Consider the following 25,481-nt stretch of genomic DNA (forward strand, 5'->3'; position numbering starts at 1 on the left):
CACATTCGTGGGGGTTTGTGTCCCCTAACCCCTGCAAATGTGGAGGGCTGCCTGTATCTATAACCAGATGCCTTAATTCCATAAAGGATGCCCATTTGTCTTTTGGGTAATGGTTTTACTGGGAGAGGCAATAATCCTCTGCCAACCCACTTGTTGACATGTAGGGAACATGTGTGTGATGGTTATATGGTTACCACCCAGCATTTTAAAAGGTGTCCTGGTTTACAGGAAACTATTAGGCTTGTCATTCAGTGTAAAGCCACCTGCAAAAGGAGAGAAGAGGAATAAAAAGTGACAGAGAAGATGGGAGAAATAGAAGAGCGGAGGGGAGACACAGAAAAAGTGTGATAAAGGTGAAGGAAGAAGTAGGTAACACTACATCAAGTTAGTGGATGCTGGTCACCACCACATGGATCATTTCAATGTCTTTTATATTTAATGGGCACCAAATCTGGTTTGCGTATTCCAGATGTGGTTTCACTAATACCATATGTAATGGCTTAAACCGTGCTTCATCTAAAGTACTAAAAATTCTCCTTATAAGTCCCACCATCCTATTAGCATTCTTTGCGCTCTCTGCCACGTGTTCCTCAGAATTTAGATTACTACCTCACCTATTTCAAGCTTACCTATTTCAAATGCATGGCAGGTTAAGAGACTTGTAGGGGTCCCATTTCTTGTTCATTCTTGAGTGTGAATTTGTTTTGTTTTTACAGTTATCAGTACACCATTTTGTACCCTCTCTGCTACCTTACTATAGACTATCATATTTATCTGTGACTAAATCATACAGTAAGAGCATACAGTACTGCATAAGGCATCAATTACAGTAGGAAAATCTCTGAAGGGGAAAAATAATTAATTTGATTCTGATCAAGAACATTTATTTAATCTGTTTTTGAAACAACTTATCAAAGGAGCATGAACTACATTCTAAAGTAATGCTTTCCAGTCATTCACAACTCTCACACAGAACGATTCAGCTCGAACCAGTGTTCTCTAATGACCACTCTTCTTCAGTTTGCATTTATTGTTTCTTTTGCTGTCTACACAATGCTCAAAGAAGACTCCTTGTCAACATTCTCCATCCCGTTAAGGATTTTGTAAGTTTTAATTAGATCTCCTTGGCATGCACCTTCTCTTCTCTAGAGTTGTTAACCCAAGTCTTTCACATCGCTATACTTATTCCAGGTCTCTGAACTCTGGTATAAGCTTTGTCATCCTTCTCTGTACTTTTTCTAGTTCCAGTATGTCTTTCCTGTAATATGGGGACCAGCTTTGTACCACATATTCCAAGTGGGATCCTACTAACAAACAGTAGCTAGCTACAGTGATTTACACATGCCAACATCCATGTACAAAAAGCTCTTTCTTATTGGACCAACCATTCTGTTTCCTTTACTTGCCACGTCAGCAATATGCTGAGCTGATTTTAGGTCTGAAGACACAGGTAGCCATGCCTAGAGCTTTTTCACTTCTGATGTTTTCAGTTCCATTCCATTTACTGTATTTCATAGACGAAACCAGGATTTCCTGGTCTATGTGGACTGTGGTACATTTCTTTTGCACTAAATTTTAACAACCACTTCCTACTCAAATTTTCTGGATAATTCAAGTCTCTCAGCATAGCTTGTACATCATCCATGCTGTCTGTTCTGTTATAAATCTTGGCATTGTCTGCAAAGAGAAGGGCTGGATATTCTCATTCATTAACTAGGTCATTAATGTAAACCGAGAATAACACTGGCCCCAGCACCAATCCCTGTGGCACTCCTGGTGTAACTTCTATCTTCACTGACTGAACTCTGCAAATTTCCACCATTTGGTCTTGGTTCATTAGGAACCCTTTTGTCCAATTTAAAATTTTACCTTTAACTCCATAGGTCTTGAGTATACGTCTATGATCGGTCACTGAGTCAGAGGCTTTTTGACAGTCCAAATAATTTACATTCACTGGAACCTGTTCATCCACAGCAGATGTCAAGTACCAGTACTCCATGTACACCAGTAGATTGGTTAAGGCGCTCCTGTTCTGTCAAAACCCATGTTGCTCATCATTAAGCAGAACATTCTCTTCAAAATGTTTTGCTAACTTATTCCGTGTCAATTTTTCGCAAAGCTTACATAAGACACATGTTAATGACAGGTCTGTAATCAGAGGTGCCAGTTCACTACCTTTCTTACAGATGGGACTTACTTTGGCCAGTTTCCAGTGAAATGGTACAATTCCTGAGTTTAAAGACTGTCTGAAGGGCAGAGAAACTGGAAGAGCAAGTTTTTTGTGGCATTCCTTTAGTAACTTTGGATGAATTCCATCAGGTCCCATAGACTTACGTACATATATGTACTTCACTCAGTAATTCTTCTACATAGTCAGTGATTATGTCTTTGTAATCAAGCTCCAGTCCTCTAAAAGATAAGTCGAATGTGGGTAGGTCTTACTCTAATTCAGTAACATATACACTCTGGAAAGCCTTATTGAACTCTTTAGCTGTTTCAAGGTCATATGCTGTCATTTGACTCGCCTTTTTTTTTTTTTTTTTTTTTTCCACAGTATTTTTTTCCTTCAGCATCATTGAACTCCTTATGTAACCCCAGAAGTGTTTAGGATTTTCCTGGATAGCACTGCATACTGTAGTTTCTTACAGAATGCTTTCTTAGTCTCTTTAACTAGCTACCTGTAGGTTTTAATTAGGTTTCTCTCTCTTCTGTACTGCTGGGCTCTGAGTGGAGTTTTCCTAGCCTTAAGTTTCCTATAAACCTTTTCCTTTGCACTTATTTATTTGTTTTCTGACCTTACTGGTCATCCACTTTGGTTTGGGTTTCCACATATTGCATTTAATCTTTGGGACAAACGTTTCATATAACACTATCAGAATATTTACCAATATCTCATTCATCTCATCTGCTGATTATCTTCTGAACTTTCCTAGCCAGTTCGCTCTTGACAGTTGCTTTCTTATCACATCATAGTTGCCCCTGAAGAAACTGAACTTGAAAGTATCATGCTCATCTAGCTCATCAACAGTGCCTTCTATTACAAAATTTCATATTTTAAATGTCAGTGCGATTCCTAGAAAATACAAGATCAAGTCTAGTTGAATTTTCATATATGTTATGAGTGAGTTCAAAAATATGATGATGTAAGAAACAGTAGTTGGTGGCGACCATCATCCACTCACTTGATGTAGTGCTGCCTACTTCTTCCTTAGCCTTTATCATTCTTTTTCTGTGTCTGTCCTCCTCTCTTCCTATGTTTTCCATCTTTCCTGTCACTTATTGCTTTTCTTTCCTTTACAGGTGGCTTTACATTGAGTGACAAGCCAAATGGCTTCCTGTAAGCCAGGAAACCATTTACAACGCTGGGTGGTAACCATATAACCAAACCATACGTGCTCCCTACGTGTCAACAAGTGGGTTGGTGGAGGGTTAGTGCCCCTCTCCGTAAAACAAATAACTCAAAGTCAAACTGCCACCTCTTATGGGATTACGGTGTCTGGCAATGGATAGGTAGATAGATAGAAGAAACAGTCATTTACAATGTCAAGGAATTTTTGGGCATCAGACACAAGATGACCTTCACTAGACACTACATTATTGTCCCATTCTGTTTCACCAGAATTAAAATCTCCACAGATTAAACATCAGAATGCTTTGTTGTAATCAACACTTAATCTCATGAGATTGCACAGATCAAAATGCTGGTGGCCTATAAATAGTACCTACTAGTAGCTTATGGCATTGAATGATCACCCTGCACCACACTGTCTTGTCATACAAATGATTGTTAAGAAAATTAACAGTGGTATTATCTAACAACAGACACTTGATCACTAAATTGGACCCCCCACCACCAGGTGCCTTTTGTACAGGTCTTTCCTTACAGTATATCTACCACAGACAAAGGGGAGCTGCAAGGCTTGGTGGATGAGTTTGGGAGAGTGTGTAAGAAACGGAATCTAAAGGTGAATGTAGGGAAGAGTAAAGTGATGGTCTTTGAGAGAGGTGAAGTCAGTGAATGTACAGCGAGGTTGGATGGTGAGGAGTTGGAAAATGTGAGTACGTTTAAGTACTTGGGTAGTGTGATGAGTAAGGATGGAGGTTTGGAGGGTGAAGTGCTTGAAAGGGTACAGCAGGGAAGAAAGGTTGCTGGTTCTTTGAAAGCAGTGATAAGAAACAGGGAAGTGAGCATGGAAGTGAAAAAGTTACTACATGACAGTATTGTGATACCAACTCTAACATATGGAAGTGAAGCTTGGACGTTGTTGGAAGGACACAAGTCAAGAGTGAGAGCAGTGGAAATGAGTTATTTAAGAGGAGCCTGTGGAGTCACATGGAGAGACAGGCTGATCAATGAGGATATAAAGGAGCATTGTGGTGTGGATGTGGATATGATAGGAAGCATTATGAGGAACACACTGAGGTGGTTTGGCCATGTGGAGAGGATGGAGGGTGAAAGACTGACAAAGAGAGTGTATGTGAGTGAGGTGGAGGGGGGACAAGGGAGGGGGAGGCCGAGGATGAGATGGAGGGATGTGATGGAGAGGTATATGAGAGATCGGGGTGTGAGTTGGGAGCAGGGCAGTGAAATGGCGGGGGACAGGGCGACGTGGAGGTGATTTGTTTGTGGCCACCCCAAACTGGATTGAGGCGTCTGGCAATAGATAGATAGATAGATAGAACTATCCAACCTCACCAGTTTTACGCACAAACCATAGCAAGTGGCAGCCCTTGGGGATACTGATGATCCCTTCCCCCCATAGGCGATATCTACTTTAAAATGAAAAATAGTGTCTGATGGAGGCTTGGTGAAAATTGGCTTTATAGCACTGGATTCAAAGACTTGATTAAAGAAAATTAAAGTTTTTGGCCTTGGTTCATTTTATTTATTTGCTGTGCATATTTACTTTTCCATATCCAGAAGTTTGTTCAGCTTAGGAGAGGCCTTTCAGACTGAAGGAGTTAAAGATAGCTTTTGTAAATCCCTACACCAGCTACTAAATATTATTACTGAGTTAACTAACATTATTTGGAGGTGACCTTATTAAAATGAAAACTACATCATCAGACAGCATTTAACAACAACAGTCATTTTCTCATCATGTTAACGAGACTCAGTTGCACCTCTTCCTTACCAATTTCTTTTTGTCTGTGATATGTTAGCTGTATTATTTTGTGTGTTATTGATGAAAACTATATATATCATACAAAAAATATTAGGGTGTACCAATCATAAGTAAAATGAACCACTAAGAAATAGGTAGGTATAAGAAAGCTTTTCAAACTGATCAGAGTTTGGACTTTAGTGTAGTATAGAAGCCCCTTGTTTTGTGTTAAAGTGAGTTTTACACCAGGTACCCCTTTTTTAACTGGTGTGCTGTGGAATGCCTGATTGTGTGTGTTTTGTGGTGGAGTGACTATTGTTGACTGGTTAGTAAGATTGTTGAATGTGTGCTTTGAGAAAGGTATGGTGCCAATTGACTGGGCAAGTGCTTGTGTGGTCCCGTTGTTTAAAGGCAAGGGTGATAAGTATGAATGTACTAGCTTTAGGGGTATAAGTCTGTTGAGTGTTGTAGGTAAGGTGTATGGTAGAGTGTTAATTATGAGAGTTAGAGAGGGTACAGCGGGAGTGATTGGTGATGAGCAGTGTGGCTTTAGGAGAGGGAGGGGATGCGTTGATCAGGTGTTTGCTGTGAGACAAGTGTGTGAAAAGTATTTAGTGAAAGGCAAGGATGTGTTTTGGGCATTTATGGATTTAGAGAAAGCGTATGATAGAATTGATAGGGAGGCTTTGTGGACTGTTTTAAGATTGTATGGACTTGATGGTAGGTTACTAAAAGGGATGAAAAGTTTTTATGTAAATAGTAGAGTGTGTGTAAGAGTGGGAAATGCTGTGAGTGATTGGTTTCCCGTAAGAGTGGGGCTGCGACAGGGATGTGTGATGTCGCCTTGGTTGTTTAATATTTACATGGATGGTGTTGTAAGGGAGGTGAATGCAAGAGTTTTAGGTGGAGGTCTGAGTCTGGTGAATGTTGATGGTGGAGAGTGGAATCTGAAGCAGCTGCTGTTTGCAGATGATACTGCACTGGTGGCTGATTCAGAGGAGAGATTGAGACAGTTGGTAGAGGAGTTTGGAAGGGTGTGTGAAAGGAGGAAATTGAAAGTAAATGAGAATAAGAGTAAAGTGATGAAGTGTACGAGGTTGATAGATGGTAGGGGGATGAATATAGTTTTGAATGGTGAGTTGCTTGAGGAGGTAGATTGTTTTAAATATCTAGGGTCACATGTTGCTGTGGATGGAAGAATAGATGCAGAAGTGAAGTTTAGAATAAATGAAGTAGGAAAGGTGCTGGGAGGAATGAAAAAAGTGTTTAAATGTTGTTCGCTTAGAATGGATGTAAAGAGAAGGCTGTATGAGGGTGTTGTGGTACCGACTGTGTTATATGGGGCTGAAACATGGAATATGGGTGTAGCAGAGAGGAAAAGATTGAATGTAATGGAGATGAGGTGTCTGAGGAGTATGTGTGGAGTGACGCGTATGGATCGGGTGCGAAATGATGAAGTGCGAAGGAGAGCTGGAGTTGTTCGGGAGATGGCTGGTAGAGTTGAGCAGAGGGTGTTGCGATGGTTTGGGCATATGGAGAGAATAGATAATGAGCGATTGGTGAAAAAGATAACTAGATCTGATGTGAGAGGTGTAAGGCTGAGAGGAAGACCACGAATAGGATGGATGGACAGTGTGAAGAGAGCGTTGGATGCGAGAGGGATGTCTGTTGAACAAGGAAGTGTGGCTGTGCGTGACAGAAATAAATGGAGAGAAATTGTGAATGAATAAGTGATGACGCAGCCCTGAGGGGATATTCTCCCGCATTTGGTCTGATCAGCTAGTCAGGTCAGGTGGGTAAGGGGATGGGTCTGTCATGATGTGGCAGGGGTAAACCAGTTCTGCTGTTGGGCCCTGCTGCAGATGTCACTGATTGCATTGCGCAGTTGACCCTTGTGCGGTGTGGTGCGGTGAGGATCTGTCCGTTCTCCCCTTTGGGGCTAAGATGCGAATGAATGTGTTGAATGGATGAGTAAATGGGGAGTGTGTCGTCCTGTCTTGTCTACCTCCCTTTCCTTGGGGGAAGCAGCCTAGATATATAGATAGATAGATAGACCCCTTTTTTGGATAAGGGCTAAGGTGTTGCCCCTGGGTAGAGGACTTTGGTTTAGAGCATGTAGCATTTTATGACCGGATGCCCTTCCTGATGTCTACCAATGACCCTTGGGTGGATTCGATCCTCCGACCCTATGGTCAGAGCGGAGCGCTTTAACCCACTGAGCCACGGCTATACAAGTGTTAAGTTTTTGATAATCTTTTTGGCTGTTAAGTCCAAGTTTGTTAGCTTATATGTTGCTTTTTTTTTGGCTGTTAAGTCCACATTTGTTATATGTAATCCTTTTTATGTTCTTTTTAACTGCTAAGTCCACAGTATGTTACAGAAAAATTTCCAGTTAATAAAATGGATTTCCTAATTTCCCCGAATTTACAGCACCAATACCAGGGAGAAATTTGTGATATTTCAACATATTACCAACATATAATGACAACTTAGTTATATATTATACCCAACAGGATGGAGCTGAGGAGGAAAGAGTAGTGGTGGTGAGTGAGTTGTGTCGACTGTGTGGGGCACGGGAGACAAGGATGCTGTATCTGGAGGATACCTTTGACATACTGGGAGCCACGTCAACCATCCTCAACCTCCTTACCAGCATCTCCATCTTCCTAAAGGTTCAGGTATGCTGTTGTGTTCACTTACCTCTATCAGTCAGTTTACTTAAAATTTTTATTCCTACTAACACCAGACAATTTCATTCTGCATAGGGGATGTCTTTTGTGGGACACAAGTTAATTAAGGCTTTATGTAACCCTTCCAGTTCTAAATATCTCCTAAGCTGAATCTGATCATTTAGAGATACTGTAGTGAGAATAAACAAAAAAACTGTCATTGGCACTAACAAGTTGGCTCACTCATGGTTGGAACAACTCGTTTTCTCTTATCACAAATACCAGATTATTTCATTCAGTTTAAAGTGAGTCATAAGAGCTGATGGTATTAATACTGATACCACTATCCCTTTCATGGTTGGGAAAAGTTTAGTACATTGTATTCTGTTGCAGGTAATGCCTTATTGAGTCATAAGAACCTGAGACTATTAACTCAGGATAAAATTGCTATCTCTGCATCGTGATTGCTTGTCTGTAACAAAATAAGCACTAGAATATGGAGCTATGGAGTGTTATGAAAAGGTTGTAGAGCTGTATTATTGTCATATTCTTCCATTGAGTTGTGACGAGATTAACACCAAGGATGGCGCTAGGCAAGATGTGCTGTGGAAAGCATGATGAACAGTACTGTTGTCTTATTCTGTCATTGAGTTACAGAAAGAGATTAACATTAGAATACTGTGCTAGTCACTGTATAGTGCTGTGGAGAGGATGTAGAGCCATAATACACCACATACCATAACACTTCTCATACATGTTTTGTGAAGAATTCCCTTAAAACAAAAGGCAAACTTTTATGAAGGGAAGGTGAAGCAGCCCAAGGATGTGAAGGAGTACATTCGCACCAGAAAGTATCGGTGCACTGTGGGTCCGATGCCATCTGGAATGGTTCAATCATGTGGGAGTGACAGCCCATTAATACCTGTATATATTATAACAATTACTGCCATTCCCTACTCGTTATGTACGACACAAGAGGTATTTGAAATAGCATTCATTATCGTCTGGGATGCCTGCCTGTGGGAGGACAGAACCGCACTTTCCAGTTCCCTTTGTTCTGTGTGTCATATTATTTAACACAAATTCTGCCCCGATACTTTCTGGTGCGAGTGTACATGGGGGATGTGCATATGGTACACGGAATGAGGAAGGGGAAAGGATACCCAAGTTTGGGGAGGCAATGAACATGATTGTGTGCAACACATATTTTAGGAAAAGAGAGAGAGTAGGTTGATTACATATGAGTCTGGGGGAAACAGCAGTCAGATAGATTATTTCCTGGTCAGGAGGGTTGATGGGAGGTTAGTGAGGGATGTTAAAGTTATAGGAAGTGAGTAGTATGTGCAGCAGCACAAATTATTGATATGTGATGTGATACTTAAAGAGCTAGTGATGAAAAAGAGGACTAATGCACCTAGGAGGAAAATATCTATCTATCTATCTATCTATTGCCAGACACCTCAATCCCGTTTGGGGTGGCCACAAACATATCGCCTCCAAGTCGCCCTGTCCCCCTCCATTTCACTCCCCTGCTCCCAACTCACACCCCCCTCTCTCATATACCTCTCCACCCCATCTCTCCATCTCATCCTCGGCCTCCCCTTCCCTCTTTCCCTCTCCACCTCACTCACATACACTCTCTTCGTCAGTCTTTGACCCTCCATCCTCTCCACATGGCCAAACCACCTCAGTGTGTTCCTCATAACGCTTCCTATCACATCCACATCAACACCACAACGCTCCTTTATATCCTCATTCGTTAGCCTGTCTCTCCATGTGACTCCACAGGCTCCTCTTAAATAACTCATTTCCACGGCTCTCACTCTTGACTTGTGTCCTTCCAACAACGTCCAAGCTTCACTTCCGTACGTTAGAGTTGGTATCACAATACTGTCATGTAGTAACTTTTTCACTTCCATGCTCACTTCCCTGTTTCTTATCACTGCTTTCAAAGAACCAGCAACCTTTCTTTCCTGCTGTACCCTTTCAAGCACTTCACCCTCCAAACCTCCATCCTTACTCATCACACTACCCAAGTACTTAAACGTACTCACATTTTCCAATTCCTCACCATCCAACCTCGCTGTACATTCACTGACTTCACCTCTCTCAAAGACCATCACTTTACTCTTCCCTACATTCACCTTTAGATTCCGTTTCTTACACTCTCTCAAACTCATCCACCAAGCCTTGCAGCTCCCCTTCGTCTTCACTCAACAACACGGTATCATCTGCAAACAACAGTACAGGGAGTTTCCAAACACTATCCTCTCTCACCAGGGCCACTCTAGCATCCACTACCCTACCTTGTACCTCTTTTATTACCCCATCCATGTACAGATTGAACAACCATGGAGACATGACACATCCCTGTTTCAACCCAACTTTCAAAGAGAAAAATTCACTTAGTTCACCATCCACACGCACTGCAGCCTTCGCACCATCGTACATACTCTTCACAGCATTCAACAACTTCCCATCTATTCCATATATTCTTAACACTTTCCACAATCCTAGTCTATCCACCCTGTCATATGCTTTCTCCAAATCTATGAAAGCCGCATACAACTTCTTTCCCTTCTCTAGAAACTTTTCCACTAAAGATCTGAGAATGAATATCTGATCTACACAACCTCTTCCCTTCCTAAAGCCTCCCTGTTCTTCTCCAACTAATTTCTCTGTTCTTTCTCTAACTCTGTCAATAAGTATCCTACCATATACTTTTCCTATTATACTAAGAAGACAAATGCCCCTATGATTACCACACACTTCATTTTCCCCTTTTCCTTTGTACAAGGGAATAATTATACCTGACTTCCAATCCTCCGGGACTCTACCTTCCTCCCAGGCCAATCTGCACATCTTCCACATCCATTCTACTACTATCTCTCCCCCATGCTTCAGCATTTCACCACACACTCCATCAATTCCTGGGGCTTTCCCTGATTTAACTTTCTTCATTGCTTCCACAACTTCTATCCTACTGATTTCTTCCTGTCTTCTCACCTCCCTCCTTCTTCCAGCCATTCCCCAGCCACTTATACTCGCATTACTTCCATCCTCCACGTTCAACAATTCCTTAAAGTGTTCTCTCCATCTGCTCACTTTTTCTCCCTTCTCCACTAGTAATCTACGGTACCATTTTTATCTTTCACTCCCCTGCTAACTCCACTTCCACCCTGTCTTACTCTTTTCACCTCTTTCCAGAACATTTTCTTACAGTCCCTCCACTTTACACTCAAATTCCTTCCAAATTCCTCATCCACTCTCTTCTTACTCTCTCTTACTAATCTTTTCACCTCTCTCTTTCTTTCTGCATATAACTCTCTCTTCCGCCTCTCAACTTCTTCCACGCTCCTATTTCTCATCCATTCATTGTATGCTTTCTTCTTTTGTGCCACAGCCCGTTTCACCTCTTCAGTCCACCTCGCTGTTCCTTGCACCCCCCTCCGTCTTCTCTTCCTTCCACACACCACATCACATGCTGCACATATTTCTTCTGTAAATATTCTACACACACCTTCCACGTCCCCCATCTGCTCCAACTCATATTTGCCCAATTGTTCCTCCACTTCTCTCTTATACTGTGCCTTTTTCTCATCCTCTTGTAACCTTTCCACTCTCCTTGCAACTACTCCTTCCTCTCGTCTTTCCCTTCTTCTATTCCTCCATCTTACTTGAACTTTAACTCTGGCCACCACCAAGTAGTGGTCAGAAAGTCCACTCCCCCAACCTCTATAAACTCTTGCATCCAATATACATCTTCGCATCCTTTCATCCACACACACATAATCAATCATTGCCTTCCTTTCACTCAATTCATCACCCACCCTTCTCATCACTCGCCATGTGTACCTGTGGATCATTTTATGCCTGAAGAGGGTATTGGCTATCACCAACCCCCTCCCAGCACAAATGTCCACTAACGCTCTCCCATTCTCATCTATCTCAGCAGGCACACCCCACTCACCAACTATTCCATCCACCTTCACATTCCCAACTTTACCATTCATATCACCAATCAAAAACACTCTATCATTCCTTCCAAACTTTTCCATGCACACTTCTACATTTGTCCAGAACTCTTCTCTCACTCTTCTAGCACGATCTTGCGTTGGCGCATATACACACACAATCGCCCACATTTGTATTCCAACTTTCAACTTTACCCACACAATCCTTGATCCAACTGATCCATACTGTCTTATGCTCCTCTTCCATCTTTTACTCACAACTATACATACTCCTTTCTTTGCCCTCTCATTCTCACCTACAACTGCACATATACCCCATCCATACTCCCATTCTCTCACACTTTCTCCTCTCCATTTTGTTTCAGTTATTCCACATACATCTTCTTTCGCATCCTCAAGCACCTGGACACCTCATCATTTGCTCCCCTTACATTCCACGTTCCAATTGCAATGTCCTTTGTCCGGTCCTTGGTCGTCAACGTTTGGTCAGTCCTTGTCCGAGGCTTATTGTTTGTTTTTTTAGTTAGTTGTTTTCCGGGGAGGGGCACTAACCCTCCGCCAACCCTTTTAGTCGCCTTTTACGACAAGCAGGGATACTGGGGGAGTATTCTTGACAAACCCCCCTACCCCCAGGGGGGGTAGTATGGGATGCTTTCTGTAATGACGTGAGAAGAATGGTGGCTGAATAGGGAGCTGTTGACAGAGACATTAATGAACAGAACAGAGCCCCCAAGTACAGCCTCTTGAGAATTACTGATGCAGTATGTGGTTGGACAAGAGGTCCATCAAGGCATACAGTAACTTGGTGGGATGAGGGTGTAGAAACTGCAGTTAAGGAGAAAAGAAGGCTTTTCCGGGAAGGGAAGAAGGGTGATAACAAAGAGGAATACTTGGCTGCCAAGCGTAGGGCTAGATGAGAGGTATATGGGGTGAAGTCTGAGCCACAGCGACTTTTACTTGATAACTTAATTTGTGTGCAGAAGAAGAATATGATATTTATGGTAGCAGATCAGGTGAAGAGGGAGAATCGGGATATTATAGGTGAGCTGTGTGTGAAGAATGATGAAGGAAGGTTAGTGGTGAACAGTGGGGATAGTAAAGATGCATGGCGAGATCATTATAGTCAGTTGTTGAGTGAGGAGTTTGACTGGGACAGGGAAGGTTTGAAGCCAGGAGATACAGTGTTTGGCCCTTGGCCTTTGATTGAGGCTGCTACTGTGCATGAGGTAATGGGCAGGATGCAGGTGGGGATGGAAGCAGGTTTGTCTGGGTTGACTGCTGAAATTTTGAAGACCTCAGGAGATACAGGAGTGAGGTTAATCACTGACCTGATAAATCTATCCATCTATTGCCAGACGCCTTAACTCCTCCGTGGCTGAAGGCCCGGAATTTTCAGTGCACGCCAGGCCGACGCCAGGGCCATTTTTTGACGTTATGAAGATTGATTTGTTTTTCTTGCCATATTGAAGAGAAAGTTCAGATGCACTTAACAGTGCAAATCCCAGCTTCCTAGATGCATTTTGTGGATTGTAATGGAGCACGGAAGTTGCAGAAGTATCGGCAACCGATATCCGCCGCCCAGGGGCGCTGCCGCAACGCAACTGGGCAGGTGTTGTTATTTTTTTTACCTCCCAAAACAATGTGAATGGTGCTGAAATGTTGTGCATATAAGAGATGTGATGATATCGAATGATTTCAGTACATAATCTGTTAGGATTGGCTGGAAAAAAAAAATATTATGAATACTTTTTCACCTTTTTGATATAAAATACTGTACAGTATGTTTATGGTAGTTTCGTGTTATTTTTCACATTATCGTTGTGCTCACGCTTGGAAAAGGGAGCGAAAGAGTTTAATTTTCGATCCTAAATGAGAAAACTGCACTTCCTTCAAGGCTAGACTCTGGCACGGGAGAATAAAGTGGAGGGTCAGATCCGATTAGCAACACGGAAGTTGAGTTGCAACTTCGAGCTCCCACACCACAAGCATGCCTAAAAATAGAATCGTAATGCAGTTTCACACCTAAGAATAAGTCCAATTATTACAAATACAATTAAAAAAAAGCAGAAATAAATACGTTTACAGATGGGGGAAAACGTATTTTTTCCGTAATAACATGTTCATCTTTCTCTATCATTTTACGTTCATCTTTCTCATTTTACCTTGTTATTTTCGCAACATATATTGCTGTCTCATAAACAGGGTGATTGTGTGTGTTTTGCAAGGGAGGAAAAAGATTGTATTTTCTGTCTGGGTCGAGATAATGGGTGTAGCTATGTGTTTTTAGGCATGGCCACGAGCGAAAAAATCGTACATCCATTCGTCATGACAGCAGGTGATGAACTGACAGATGATATGTTAGAGGGTGAAGTCAAGGTCAGTCTCATGTCCCAAATTTTCGTTCACTTCCCGAAGGTTTTTACAGTTCTCAACAAGTTGCACTGCATCAAATGATCCAAACCATTACAGCAAACCTGAGCAAATTGGTAAAGATACCAAGACAAAAATGTATTTTTCACTCATCATGTCTTTTTTGTATGTGCCTGGATTACTTCATAATCGTAAATAGGTGGTTGTGTGTGTTTTGCAAGAGAGGACAAAGGTGATATGTTCTGCCTGGGTCGAGATAACGGGTGTAGTTGTACTTGTTTAGGCATGGCCAGGAGTGAAAAAATCGAAAATCCACTCATCACAGCAGCAGACTCTGAACTATTTAATGAGGTGTGTGGGAGTGTAGTATAGGTCAGTGTGAAGACATTCAGAACGTTCTTTCACTTCCCAAAAATTTTTGCAGTTATTTATAGGCCGCGCTCAAACTATGCCGGCAGCCATTAATCGGCTAAACGTCTTTTGACGCCGGCAGCCATGGAGGGGTTAATCCCTTACAGGGTGGCCACAAACAAATCGCCTCCATGTCACCCTGTCCCCCGCTATTCCACTGCCCTGCTCCCAATTCACACCCCCCTCTCTCATATAGCTGATGAATATGATTATATATATGAGTGTGTTGTCCCAGATGATTGGCTGAAGAATGTAATTGTAAATATGTACGACTCGAATGTAATTGTACGGTGATGACTCGAGGTGCCTGGAACCACTGTCTGACTCTCTTCTTCATCATTTCTGCAACATTCGCTGCCTTTCCTCTAACTTTCGCTCTGTTGAGCACCACCTCTCCTCCTCTAAACCTCACCTTCTTTTTCTAACTGAGACTCAGCTGTCTGAGGCAGCTGACAGCAAACCCTTTTCTGTATCCTCCTACTTTCTCTATACTTATTTCAAAGCCAAAGGTGGCTATCTATCTATCTATTGCCAGACGCCTCAATCCCGTTTGGGGTGGCCACAAACAAATCGCCTCCACGTTGTCCTGTCCCCCGCCATTTCACTGCCCTGCTTCCAACTCACACCCCCCTCTCTCATATACCTCTACACTCCATCCCTCCATTTCGTCCTCAGCCTCCCCCTCCCTCTTCCCCCCTCCACCTCACTCACATACACTCTCTTCGTCAGTCTTTCACCCTCCATCCTCTCCACATGGCCAAACCACCTCAGTGTGTTCCTCATAACACTTCCTGTCACATCCACATCCACACCACAGCGCTCCCTTATAACCTCATTCGTCAGCCTGTCCCTCCATGTGACTCCACAGGCTTCTCTTAAATAACTCATTTCCACTGCTCTCACTCTTGACTTGTGTCTTTCCAACAATGTCCAAGCTTCACTTCCATACGTTAGAGTTTGTATCACAATACTGTCATGTAGTAAGTTTTTCACTTCCATGCTCACTTCCCTGTTTCTTATCACTGCTTTCAAAGAACCAGCAACCCCTCTTCCCTACTGTACCCTTTCAAGCACTTCACCCTCCAAACCTCCATCTTTACTCATCACACTACCCAAGTACTTAAACGTACTCACATTTTCCCAATTCCTCACCATCCAACCTCGCTGTACATTTACTGACTTCACCTCTCTCAAAGACCATCACTTTACTCTTCCCTACATTCACCTTTAGATTCCGTTTCTTGCACACTTTCCCAAACTCATCCACCAAGCCCTGCAGCTCCCCTTCGTCTTCACTCAACATCACAGTATCATCTGCAAACAACAGTACAGGGAGTTTCCAGACACTATCCTCTCTCACCAGGGCCACTCCAGCATCCACTACCCTACCTTGTACCTCTTTTATTACCCCATCCATGAACAGATTGAACAACCATGGAGACATGACACATCCCTGTTTCAACCCAACCTAAAGAGAAAAATTCACTTAGTTCACCATCCACATGCACTGCAGCCTTAGCACCATCATACATACTCTTCACAGCATTCAACAGCTTTCCATCTACTCCATATATTCTTAATACTTTCCACAATCCTTGTCTATCCACCCTGTCATATGCTTTCTCCAAGTCCTTGAAAGCCACATACAACTTCTTTCCCTTCTCTAGAAACTTTTCCACTACAGATCTAAGAATGAATATCTGATCTACACAACCTCTTCCCTTCCTAAAGCCTTCCTGTTCTTCTCCAACTAATTCCTCTGTTCTTTCTCTAACTCTGTCAATAAGTATCCTACCATACACTTTTCCTGTTATATTAAGAAGACAAATGCCCCTATGATTACCACACACTTCTTTTTCCCCTTTTCCTTTGTACAAAGGAATAATTATACCTGACTCCCAATCCTCCGGGACTCTACCTTCCTCCCAGGCCAATCTGCACATCTTCCACATCCATTCTACTACTATCTCTCCCCCATGCTTCAGCATTTCACCTCACACTCCATCAATTCCTGGGGCTTTCCCTATTTTGACTTTCTTCATTGCTTCCACAACTTCTATCCTACTGATTTCTTCCTGTCTTCTCACCTCCCTCCTTCTCCCAGCCATTCCCCAGCCACTTATACTCTCATTACTTCCATCCTGTATGTTCAACAATTCCTTAAAGTGTTCTCTCCATCTGCTCACTTTTTCTCCTTTCTCCACTAGTAATCTACCATTTTTATCTTTCACTCCCCTGCTAACCTCACTTCCAACCTGTCTTGCTCTTTTCACCTCTTTCCAGAACATCTTCTTACAGTCCCTCCACTTTACACTCAAATTCCTTCCAAATTCCTCATCCACTCTCTTCTTACTCTCTCTTACTAATCTTTTCACCTCTCTCTTTCTTTCTACATATAACTCTCTCTTCCGCCTCTCAACTTCTTCCACGCCCCTACTTCTCATCCATTCATTGTATGCTTTCTTCTTTTGTGCCACAGCCCGTTTCACCTCTTCAGTCCACCACGCTGTTCCTTGCACCCCCCTCCGTCTTCTCTTCCTCCCACACACCACATCACATGCTACACATATTTATTCTGTAAATATCCTACACACACCTTCCACGTCCCCCATCTGCTCCAATTCATATTTGCCCAGTCGTTCCTCCACTTCTCTCTTATACTGTGCCTTCTTCTCATCCTCTTGTAACCTTTCCACTCTCCTTGCAACTACCCCTTCCTCTCATCTTTCCCTTCTTCTATTCCTCCATCTTACTTGTATCCTAATTCTGGCCACCACCAAGTAGTGGTCAGAAAGTCCACTCCCCCAACCTCTGTAAGCTCTTGCATCCATTACTCATCTTCGCATCCTTTCATCCACACACACACAATCAATCATTGCCTTCCTTTCATTCAGTTCACCACCCACCCTTCTCATCACTCGCCATGTATACCTGTGGATCCTTTTATGCCTGGAGAGGGTATTGGCTATCACCAACCCCCTCCCAGCACAAATGTCCACTAAAGGTGGCTGTTGTGTATATATACGCAACGACTTATCTTGCTCTCGTGTTCCTGAACTCGATTCTTCTGAATTCTCTACACTCTGGCTTCGGCTTTCCTGTCGTTCTCTGACTAAATATTTCTGTGCTGTTTATTTATCCCCTAATTCTACTGACTATCAAAAATTCTTTGACTATCTTACTTCTACGATGGAACACATTCTATCTATTTCTCCTTTCTCTGAAATCTCCATTCTAGGAGATTTCAATGTTCACCACCACCTTTGGCTCTCCTCTCCTTTCACTGATCCACCTGGTGAACAAGCCTACACCTTTTCTATCCTTAATGACCTAGAGCAGCTTGTACAGCACCCTACCCATATCCCTGACCGCCTTGAAGAGAGCTCCAACCTACTTGACCTCTTCCTTACAACTAATCCTTCTGCTTACACTGTTAATCTTTTCTCTCCATTGGGCTCCTGCGATCACAACCTTATCACCTTAACCTGTGCTATCACTCCGGTACGGACTGTGGACCCTCCAGGGAAACGTCGTCTGTGGCATTATGGAGCTGCGGATTGGGAGGCCCTCAGGCAGTACTTCTTTGATATTCCCTGGAATGATTATTGCTTCCATGGCCGGGAGCCATTTGAGTGTGCCTTGCGCATTACGGAGGTTATTCTCTCGGGCATGGAAGCATACATTCCTTTCTCATATTCTTTGACTAATGTAAGAAAGCCTTGGTTTAATCACGCTTGTTCTAATGCTGTCTGCAACAAGGAGAGGGCCTACAAAAGGTACTGGAGCCAACCCACCCCTGAATCACATCATCTTTACGTTTCTGCCTGGAATTGTGCTAAGTCTGTTCTTCGCTCTGCTAAAAATAATTTCATCTGTACTAAATGCTCTCAACTCTCCAACTCGAATTTTTCCTGCCCCTTCTGGCACCTTGCCAAAAACCTTTCTAAGAACTTTACCTCATCATCCTTCCCTCCTCTTTTCTACTCTGATGGCTCTGTAGCTATTTCTTCTACTGATGAAGCAGATCTCTTCGCACAGACTTTCTCCTCCAATTCCACCTTAGACAATGCCTGTGCTGTTCCTCCATCACTTCCCGCCTCTGACTTCCTCATGGCTGACATTAAAATTTCTTCAGCTGATGTATTTTCTGCCATCACTGGCCTCAATACTAACAAGGCATATGGGCCTGATGGAGTCCCTCCTGTTGTTCTCAAGATCTGTGCTTCTGTGCTTACACCCTGCCTAGACAAACTCTTTCGCCTTTGTCTGTCAGCTTGTACCTTTCCTTCTTGCTGGAAGTTTGCTCTCATTCAGCCAGTCCCAAAGAAGGGTGACCACTCCCAACCCTCCAACTATCGTCCAATTGCTTTAACGTCCTGTATTTCAAAAGTTTTCGAGTCAATTCTCGATAGAAAAATGTTAAGGCATCTTTCCTATCACAACCTTCTTTCTGATCGTCAGTACGGGTTCCGTCAGGGACACTCCACTGGCAAGCTTCTCACCTACCTTTCAGACTCCTGGTCATCCTCCTTTCGGGACTTTGGCGAAAGCTTGGCCATTGCAGTTGACATCTCAAAGGCTTTTGATTGAGTGTGGCATAAATCTTTAATTTCCAAACTGCCCTCTTATGGTTTCTATCCTTCTGTTTGTGCCTTCATCGCTAGCTTCCTTTCTGGTTGTTCTATAGCCGCTGTTGTAGACGGCCATCGTTCTTCTCCTAGATCTGTCAACAGTGGTGTTCTTCAGGGCTCTGTCCTATCACCAACTCTCTTCCTTTTATTCATCAATGACCTTCTAAGCTGTACATCTAACCCTATCCACTCATACGCTGATAACTCCACCCTTCGCCTTTCCATTTGGTTCCCGTAACGCCCATCTCAGCAGTTACTTCGGCAAACAAGGGATGAGGCTATGGCACACCTAATGTCTGACTTGGCTCGTATCTCTGACTGGGGTAAAAATAATCTTGTTGTTTTTAATGCATCTAAAACTCAGTTCTTACACCTATCAACCCATCAAAATCTTCCTCAGGTATACCCACTAATGTTTAATAATATTCATCTTAATCCTGCATCATCCTTGAATATGCTTGGGGTTTCATTTACTCGGGACTTATCTTGGAAAGATCATATTACATCTCTTGTAAAATCTGCTTCCAAGAGATTGGGTGTGCTTAGCCGACTCCGTTCTTTCTTTACCCCTGCACATGTGTTGACTCTATACAGGGGTTTTATCCGCCTCTGTGTGGAGTACAACTCTCATGTGTGAGGAGGCTCCCCACATACAGCTCTTCTCAATAGGGTAGAGTCAAAGGCTTTTCATCTCATTAACTCTCCTCCTTTTACTGACTCCCTTCAACCTCTATCTCTTCACCGCACTGTTGCATCTTTATCTCTTTTCTTTCGCTACTTTAATGGTCACTGCTCCTCTGAACTGTCTGCATGCATTCCTCCACCTCTATGACGGGCGCGTAGCACCCGTCTAGCAGCAAACTCTCATCCCTTTTCTGTCCAACTCTCTAATGCAAGAGTTAACTGTTACTCCCAGTCCTTCATTTATGCAACAGGTCAACTCTGGAACTGTCTCCCTCTGTATTTCCTGCTGCCTATGATCTCCAGTCTTTCAAATGCAGTGTGTCCAGGCATCTCAAAATGAACGGATCTTGAATTTGGCTCTCTCCTGTATTTTGTTTTTCTCTTGGAGGGAGCTGTTATTGTGGGCTCATGGCCTTTGGTTCCTTCTTCCTCACATAAAAAAAAAAAAAAAAAAAAAATAGGGGAAGGGTGGTGCCCTGGAAGGAGGAAATTCTAGAGGTATAAAGCTTTTAGATCAGGTAATGAAGGTAATGGAGAGAGTTCTTGAAGGTATGATTGAGAGAAAGAGTGAATATTGATTAGACGCAGTTTGGGGGTATGCCAGGCAGGGGGACCACTGATGCCAAATTCATTGTTTGACAGCATCAGGAAAAATATATAGGAATGAAATGGGAACTACTTTGTTTTTGTTGCTTTGGAGAAGGCTTTTGACAGTCCCTAGAGAGGTGGTGAAATAGGCAGTGAGAGAGCTTGGGATCGAGGAGTGGCTGATTAGGGTCGTTATGGCCATGTGTGTTGGTGTTTGCACCCAGGTAAGAGTGGAGATTTGAGTGATGAGTTTTCCGTGAATGTTGGTGTGCATCAGAGGTCAGATTTGAGCCCCTTGTTGTTTATCATGGTACTTGAAGCCCTCTCACGCGACTTCGGAAATGGACTCCTGTGGGAGATGTTGTATGCTAATGATTTGGTGTTGATTGCAGAGAATGAAAGGGAGTTGGAGAAAAGATTTAGAAAGTGGAGAGATGGTATGGGGCACAAGGGCTTAAGAGTAAATGTAGATAAAACAACAGTGATGATATCTATGGATGGTTGCAGTACTGTCAAGGAGAGGGAGAGTGGCCATGTGCAATTTGCCACAAGGGCATGGGAAATAGTTCCATCTTGTACAGTGTTTGTGATAAATGGGTGCATAAGAAATGTAGGGGTATTAGAAGCAGACTGCAAGATAATGTTGATTTCATGTGTGCTTTGTTTCAGGGAGAACAGGTGGAGATTGTCAGGCATGAAAGGATTGAACTTGCTGGTGAGTCTCTTGAGTGTGTGGAAGAGTTTTGTTATTCGGGAGACATGTTATGTGCTGGAGGTAGGGCTGGAGCTAGCTCTGTGGCTAGGGTGAGGAGTGGCTGGAAGAAATTCAGGGAGCTTTTGCCGCTCTTGACATTGAGAGGGCTTTTCCTACGTGTTAAAGGGTCATTGTATACACCATCACAGGCTCAAACATACAGAAATGACAATGATTAAGTGGATGTGCAGTGCGTCCCTGAGTGCAAAGCTTGGGGGGGCTAGGTTTATGCTGAAAGAATTGAGAGGTAGGATGGAACTGGAGTGTATTGGTGTTGTGATGAGGAGAGGTAGATTGAGGTGGTTTGGGCATGTGGAGAAAATGGGGGAGGATAATTGAGTGCAGAAGGTGAGAAGATTGAATATTCGGGGTGGGGCTGCGAGGGGTAGACCAAAAAAGACCTTGGACAAGGTCATTAAGTGTGACCTCAGGGGACTGAGCAGGGAGGCTGCCAGAGTGGAGAGCCACCATTAGGTGAGCAAGGCTGATGCATGCAAGCATGCAACTTGGAGGCTTAAAAAAAAAAAAATCAGACCTGCCCTAAATATGAAGTAGATGCAGTGGAATAGATCAGTTCTTGCTGTTGTATTCCTGACTGTACAACTTTAACTTGCAGTAAGGCAAGATAACAATTTTTGTGTACTAACATGTGTATCACCCACCCTTAGGATGACTGTGAGGAGCTGATGCCTAAACGCCTCTGTTTCTCCTGTTTCAACACTGCTGTTGACATTCAAGCTTTTGTAGACTCAGGAATCAATTTCCAAAAGACAACCATCAGCCAGTTGTTTCCTGATGCCAGGGTGGAGACATTTGAGATTCCCTTCACAACAGTTGGTGCATCACCCCTGGATATGATGGTGCCTCAGAATATAGAGCAAGAGTCAGTGAACAGTGGCATCATGAGGAAACAGCCACAGCAGTTGTTTGGTTATAGCCAGGAGGAAATCAAAAGTGAGACAGGTAAACACAAATGCAGTGATGACCAGTATCAACAAGAATCCTTGTTAGTTGGAGAGGATATTGATAAAAGTAACCAGACTTTGTTGGATGTGGATGAATCACATATACATGTAAGTGAATCCACTGTGGAAGAAAGTGTAACCAGACAGGCCACACCAGGCAGTTCTAAAGTTCCTCTCTCTGACAGTGATAGAGCTTTAAATGAAATAACCATGGGTAGTGATGAGATTGTAGAAAAAAATACTGAAAACATGGGTAAAGAATGTAAGTTACCTGATGTTGAAATATCATGCCGGGATAGCAGCTTACACAGTATGATACCAGATGTCAGAACCAGCAAATCACAGCCACCAGAAGCCTCTCTGTCAAGAGCTCTCCCACAAGGCCGAGCCAAGAGGTGTCCTTTGTGCAAAAAGACTTTCCCTCGACAAAGCCAGGTCAAGAGTCATCTAGCTAGCCACAGCAGCGAGCGTCCCTATGAGTGTCCAATATGCTCAGTGAGGTTCAAGTATCGCAGGAACTTGGTGGAACATGCCGGCATTCACACCAACAACCCATCATTTATATGCTTTACTTGTGGACTGACCTTTAAGCAGAAAAGCAAGTAAGTGGAACAGCCTAATATACCAGTACTTATTTTTAAATTTTATGCTTATCTTCAGCTTTCAAGCACAAGGGCAGGTAAGCTGTACAATCAGGGCAGTTTATTTTAATCTGTCATTTGTCTTTTGCTAGTGTTTTGGCTTGATTTTTCATTATAAAAGCTAGTAATTTGTGTTGCCAAAGCATTTTGTATTTCTTCACTTGTCTTTACTAGGTGTGCCTTGACTTTCAAGCTGAAGAGCAGTTTTTTTTTTTTTTTGCCCAGGTCAGGTAGGACTTGACTCGTAATCTGGTCAGTAGGTACTGTGCCCCTTTAAGGAACGTGATTAACAGGCCTGGGCATTTCGCCGTGCAAATGGAAACCATTTAGATATGTAGCTACATTGAAACCCCTGTTATAAGGACAAATGGGTAATGTCCCAGAATTTTCCAAAGCCTCTCTCTGACCATCCATCTATCCATCATCCAAAATCCTACGTTGCCCCATGAGGAGCGTAGGAGCCCGGGGCTAGGCAAGTTGGTCTTGACATTTAAGATGAGAGTGACCAGCCTCACTCATCCCAGTGTGGCATTACATGAGCAATAAGCCCCAGGCATCCCTTGGATATAAACCTTCTCTGGCTCAATCTGATAGAAGTGCTGTAATTACCCACTAAACCACCAGGCGCCAAAATTTGGTTATATGGTTACCACCCAGCGTATTAAATGGTTTCCTGGTGTACAGAAAACCATTTGGCTTGTCACTCATTGTAGAGTCACCCACAGGCAGAAGTAAGAGGAAAGAATGAAGGAAAGAAAGACAGAAGAGGGAGTGTAAAGTCACCTGTAGGCAGAAGGACAAAGAAAGAATGAAGGAAACCGTTGAAAATTTTTTGCTCCCTCTTCCTGAGCAAACCAAACATTAATTGTAGTACACATATTAAGTGACAGTGTTGTTTAGGTGGCTGGGAGGGGGGAAGTATCCGTGGCTGATTTCCATGGCATGAATTTCTAATGCCTTCTTGTGACTCACATTGCTCTCCACTGTCATATTAGCTTCACATTGGGCACACACGTTTGTCCAGGACTTTTGCCATTTTTAGTAACACACCATTTTGCACATAAGTCAGCTTACAAACTTCATCTATACCAGCTAAGCACACTGCATGCTTTCTGTTCTCTAATTTTTTTCTCACTGTGTGAAGAATTGACTCAGTAACATTGAAGTGGTCAGCCGCCTCCACCACATGCTCATCACTATCAAGCCTGTGAAGTACTTCCCTGTTTTTCTCATAAGACAGACCTATTCCGATGTGCTTTTTCTTTGACACTAGAAGCACTTGGACATGGGGAAGACATAACATTGATAGCGCACCATGGCACCAGGAAAATATATGTTTGTGCTTGAGAAGGCAGGGAAAGATCAGGGCTGGGCAGGAAAGGTATGGGGCAGGATCGGTGAGGTGGAGGTTGAGTGCGCAGGCTTGAAGGCCATTTTTTGGCAGCCATGTTGGCATTCGTCACCATGTGGGAACTTCAAATGGGGTGTGGAGGAGTCCCTCCAGTAAGAATTTTGCTGTGCTAACACTGGGAGTTACCATGCTGATTGATACGGGGTATGGTTTAGCCTATGTTGCCAAACAAATAGTTCCTAGTGCAAACTAGAACTATGCTGCTCATGGGCCTACTATAACTACCTAAATCATACAGTGTGAACATAATTTAGTACAGGCTAGTGTTTGTGCTGTGGAAAGACACAGTCTGTTTTGTTTGCTATGAAGTGTTGCAGGCTGTTTTGTGTGTTTTGGAGAGATTCAGGATATTGTTTTTTGGAGAGATATAAGTTATTCTTGTTTGTTTTGGAAAATATTTGGACAAGTGATTGTCAACAAGATGAAAACTGGGGGTAGGGGGGGTTTTCAAGAATACTTCCCCAGTATCCCTGCTTGTTGTAAAAGGCGACTAAAAGGGTTGGCGGAGGATTAGTGCTCCTCCCCGGAAAACAACTAACTAAAAAAACAAACAAGAAGCCTTGGACAAGGACTGACCAAACGATGACGACCCAGGACCGGACAAAGGACTTGGTAATGGCTACGTGGAATGTAAGAGGAGCGAATGATGAGGTGAAAGAGAGAGAGATTGTCCAGGTGCTTGAGGGTGCAAAAGTGGATGTATGTGGAATGACTGAAACAAAATAGAGAGGAGAAAGTGTGAGAGAATGGGAGTATGGATGGGGTGTATGTGCAGGAGTAGGTGAGAATGAGAGGGCAAAGGAAGGAGTATGTACAGTTGTTAGTAAAAGATGGAAGAAGAGCATAAGACATTATGGATCAGTTGGGTCAAGGATTGTGTGGGTAAAGTTGAAAGTTAGAACACAAATATGGGCGATTGTGTGTGTGTATGCGCCAACGCAAGATCGTGCTAGCGGAGTGAGAGAAGAGTTCTGGACAAATGTGGAAGTGTGCATGGAAAAGTTTGGAAGGAATGAGAGTGTTTTTGATCGGTGATATGAATGGTAAAGTAGGGAATGTGAAGGTGGATGGAATAGTTGGTGAGTGGGGTGTGCCTGCTGCGATAGATGAGAATGGCAGTGCGTTAGTGGACATTTGTGCTGGGAGGGGATTGGTAATAGCCAATACCCTCTTCAGGCATAAAATGATCCACAGGTATACATGGCGAGTGATGAGAAGGGTGGGTGGTGAACTGAATGAAAGGAAGGCAATAATTAATTATGTGTGTGTGGATGAAAG

The 25,481-nt window shown here is 43.0% G+C and overlaps 1 protein-coding gene across 1 annotated transcript in view; it reads left to right on the forward strand.

The window, feature by feature from the left end:
* The window catches only part of LOC145396350 (uncharacterized), a 172,468-nt gene that overhangs the window by 9,409 nt on the left and 137,578 nt on the right, over positions 1 to 25,481 (forward strand). The window contains exons 2-3 of the mRNA XM_080269742.1: positions 7,619 to 7,783; positions 21,855 to 22,753. Coding sequence (XP_080125868.1) covers positions 7,619 to 7,783; positions 21,855 to 22,753 — 1,064 coding nt within the window. The remainder of the gene's footprint in view (positions 1 to 7,618; positions 7,784 to 21,854; positions 22,754 to 25,481) is intronic.

This window comes from Coenobita brevimanus, chromosome 37 (assembly GCF_032717465.1).
Source record: "Coenobita brevimanus isolate Jiangsu-jjx chromosome 37, ASM3271746v2, whole genome shotgun sequence".
Taxonomy (NCBI): Eukaryota; Metazoa; Arthropoda; class Malacostraca; order Decapoda; family Coenobitidae; genus Coenobita; species Coenobita brevimanus.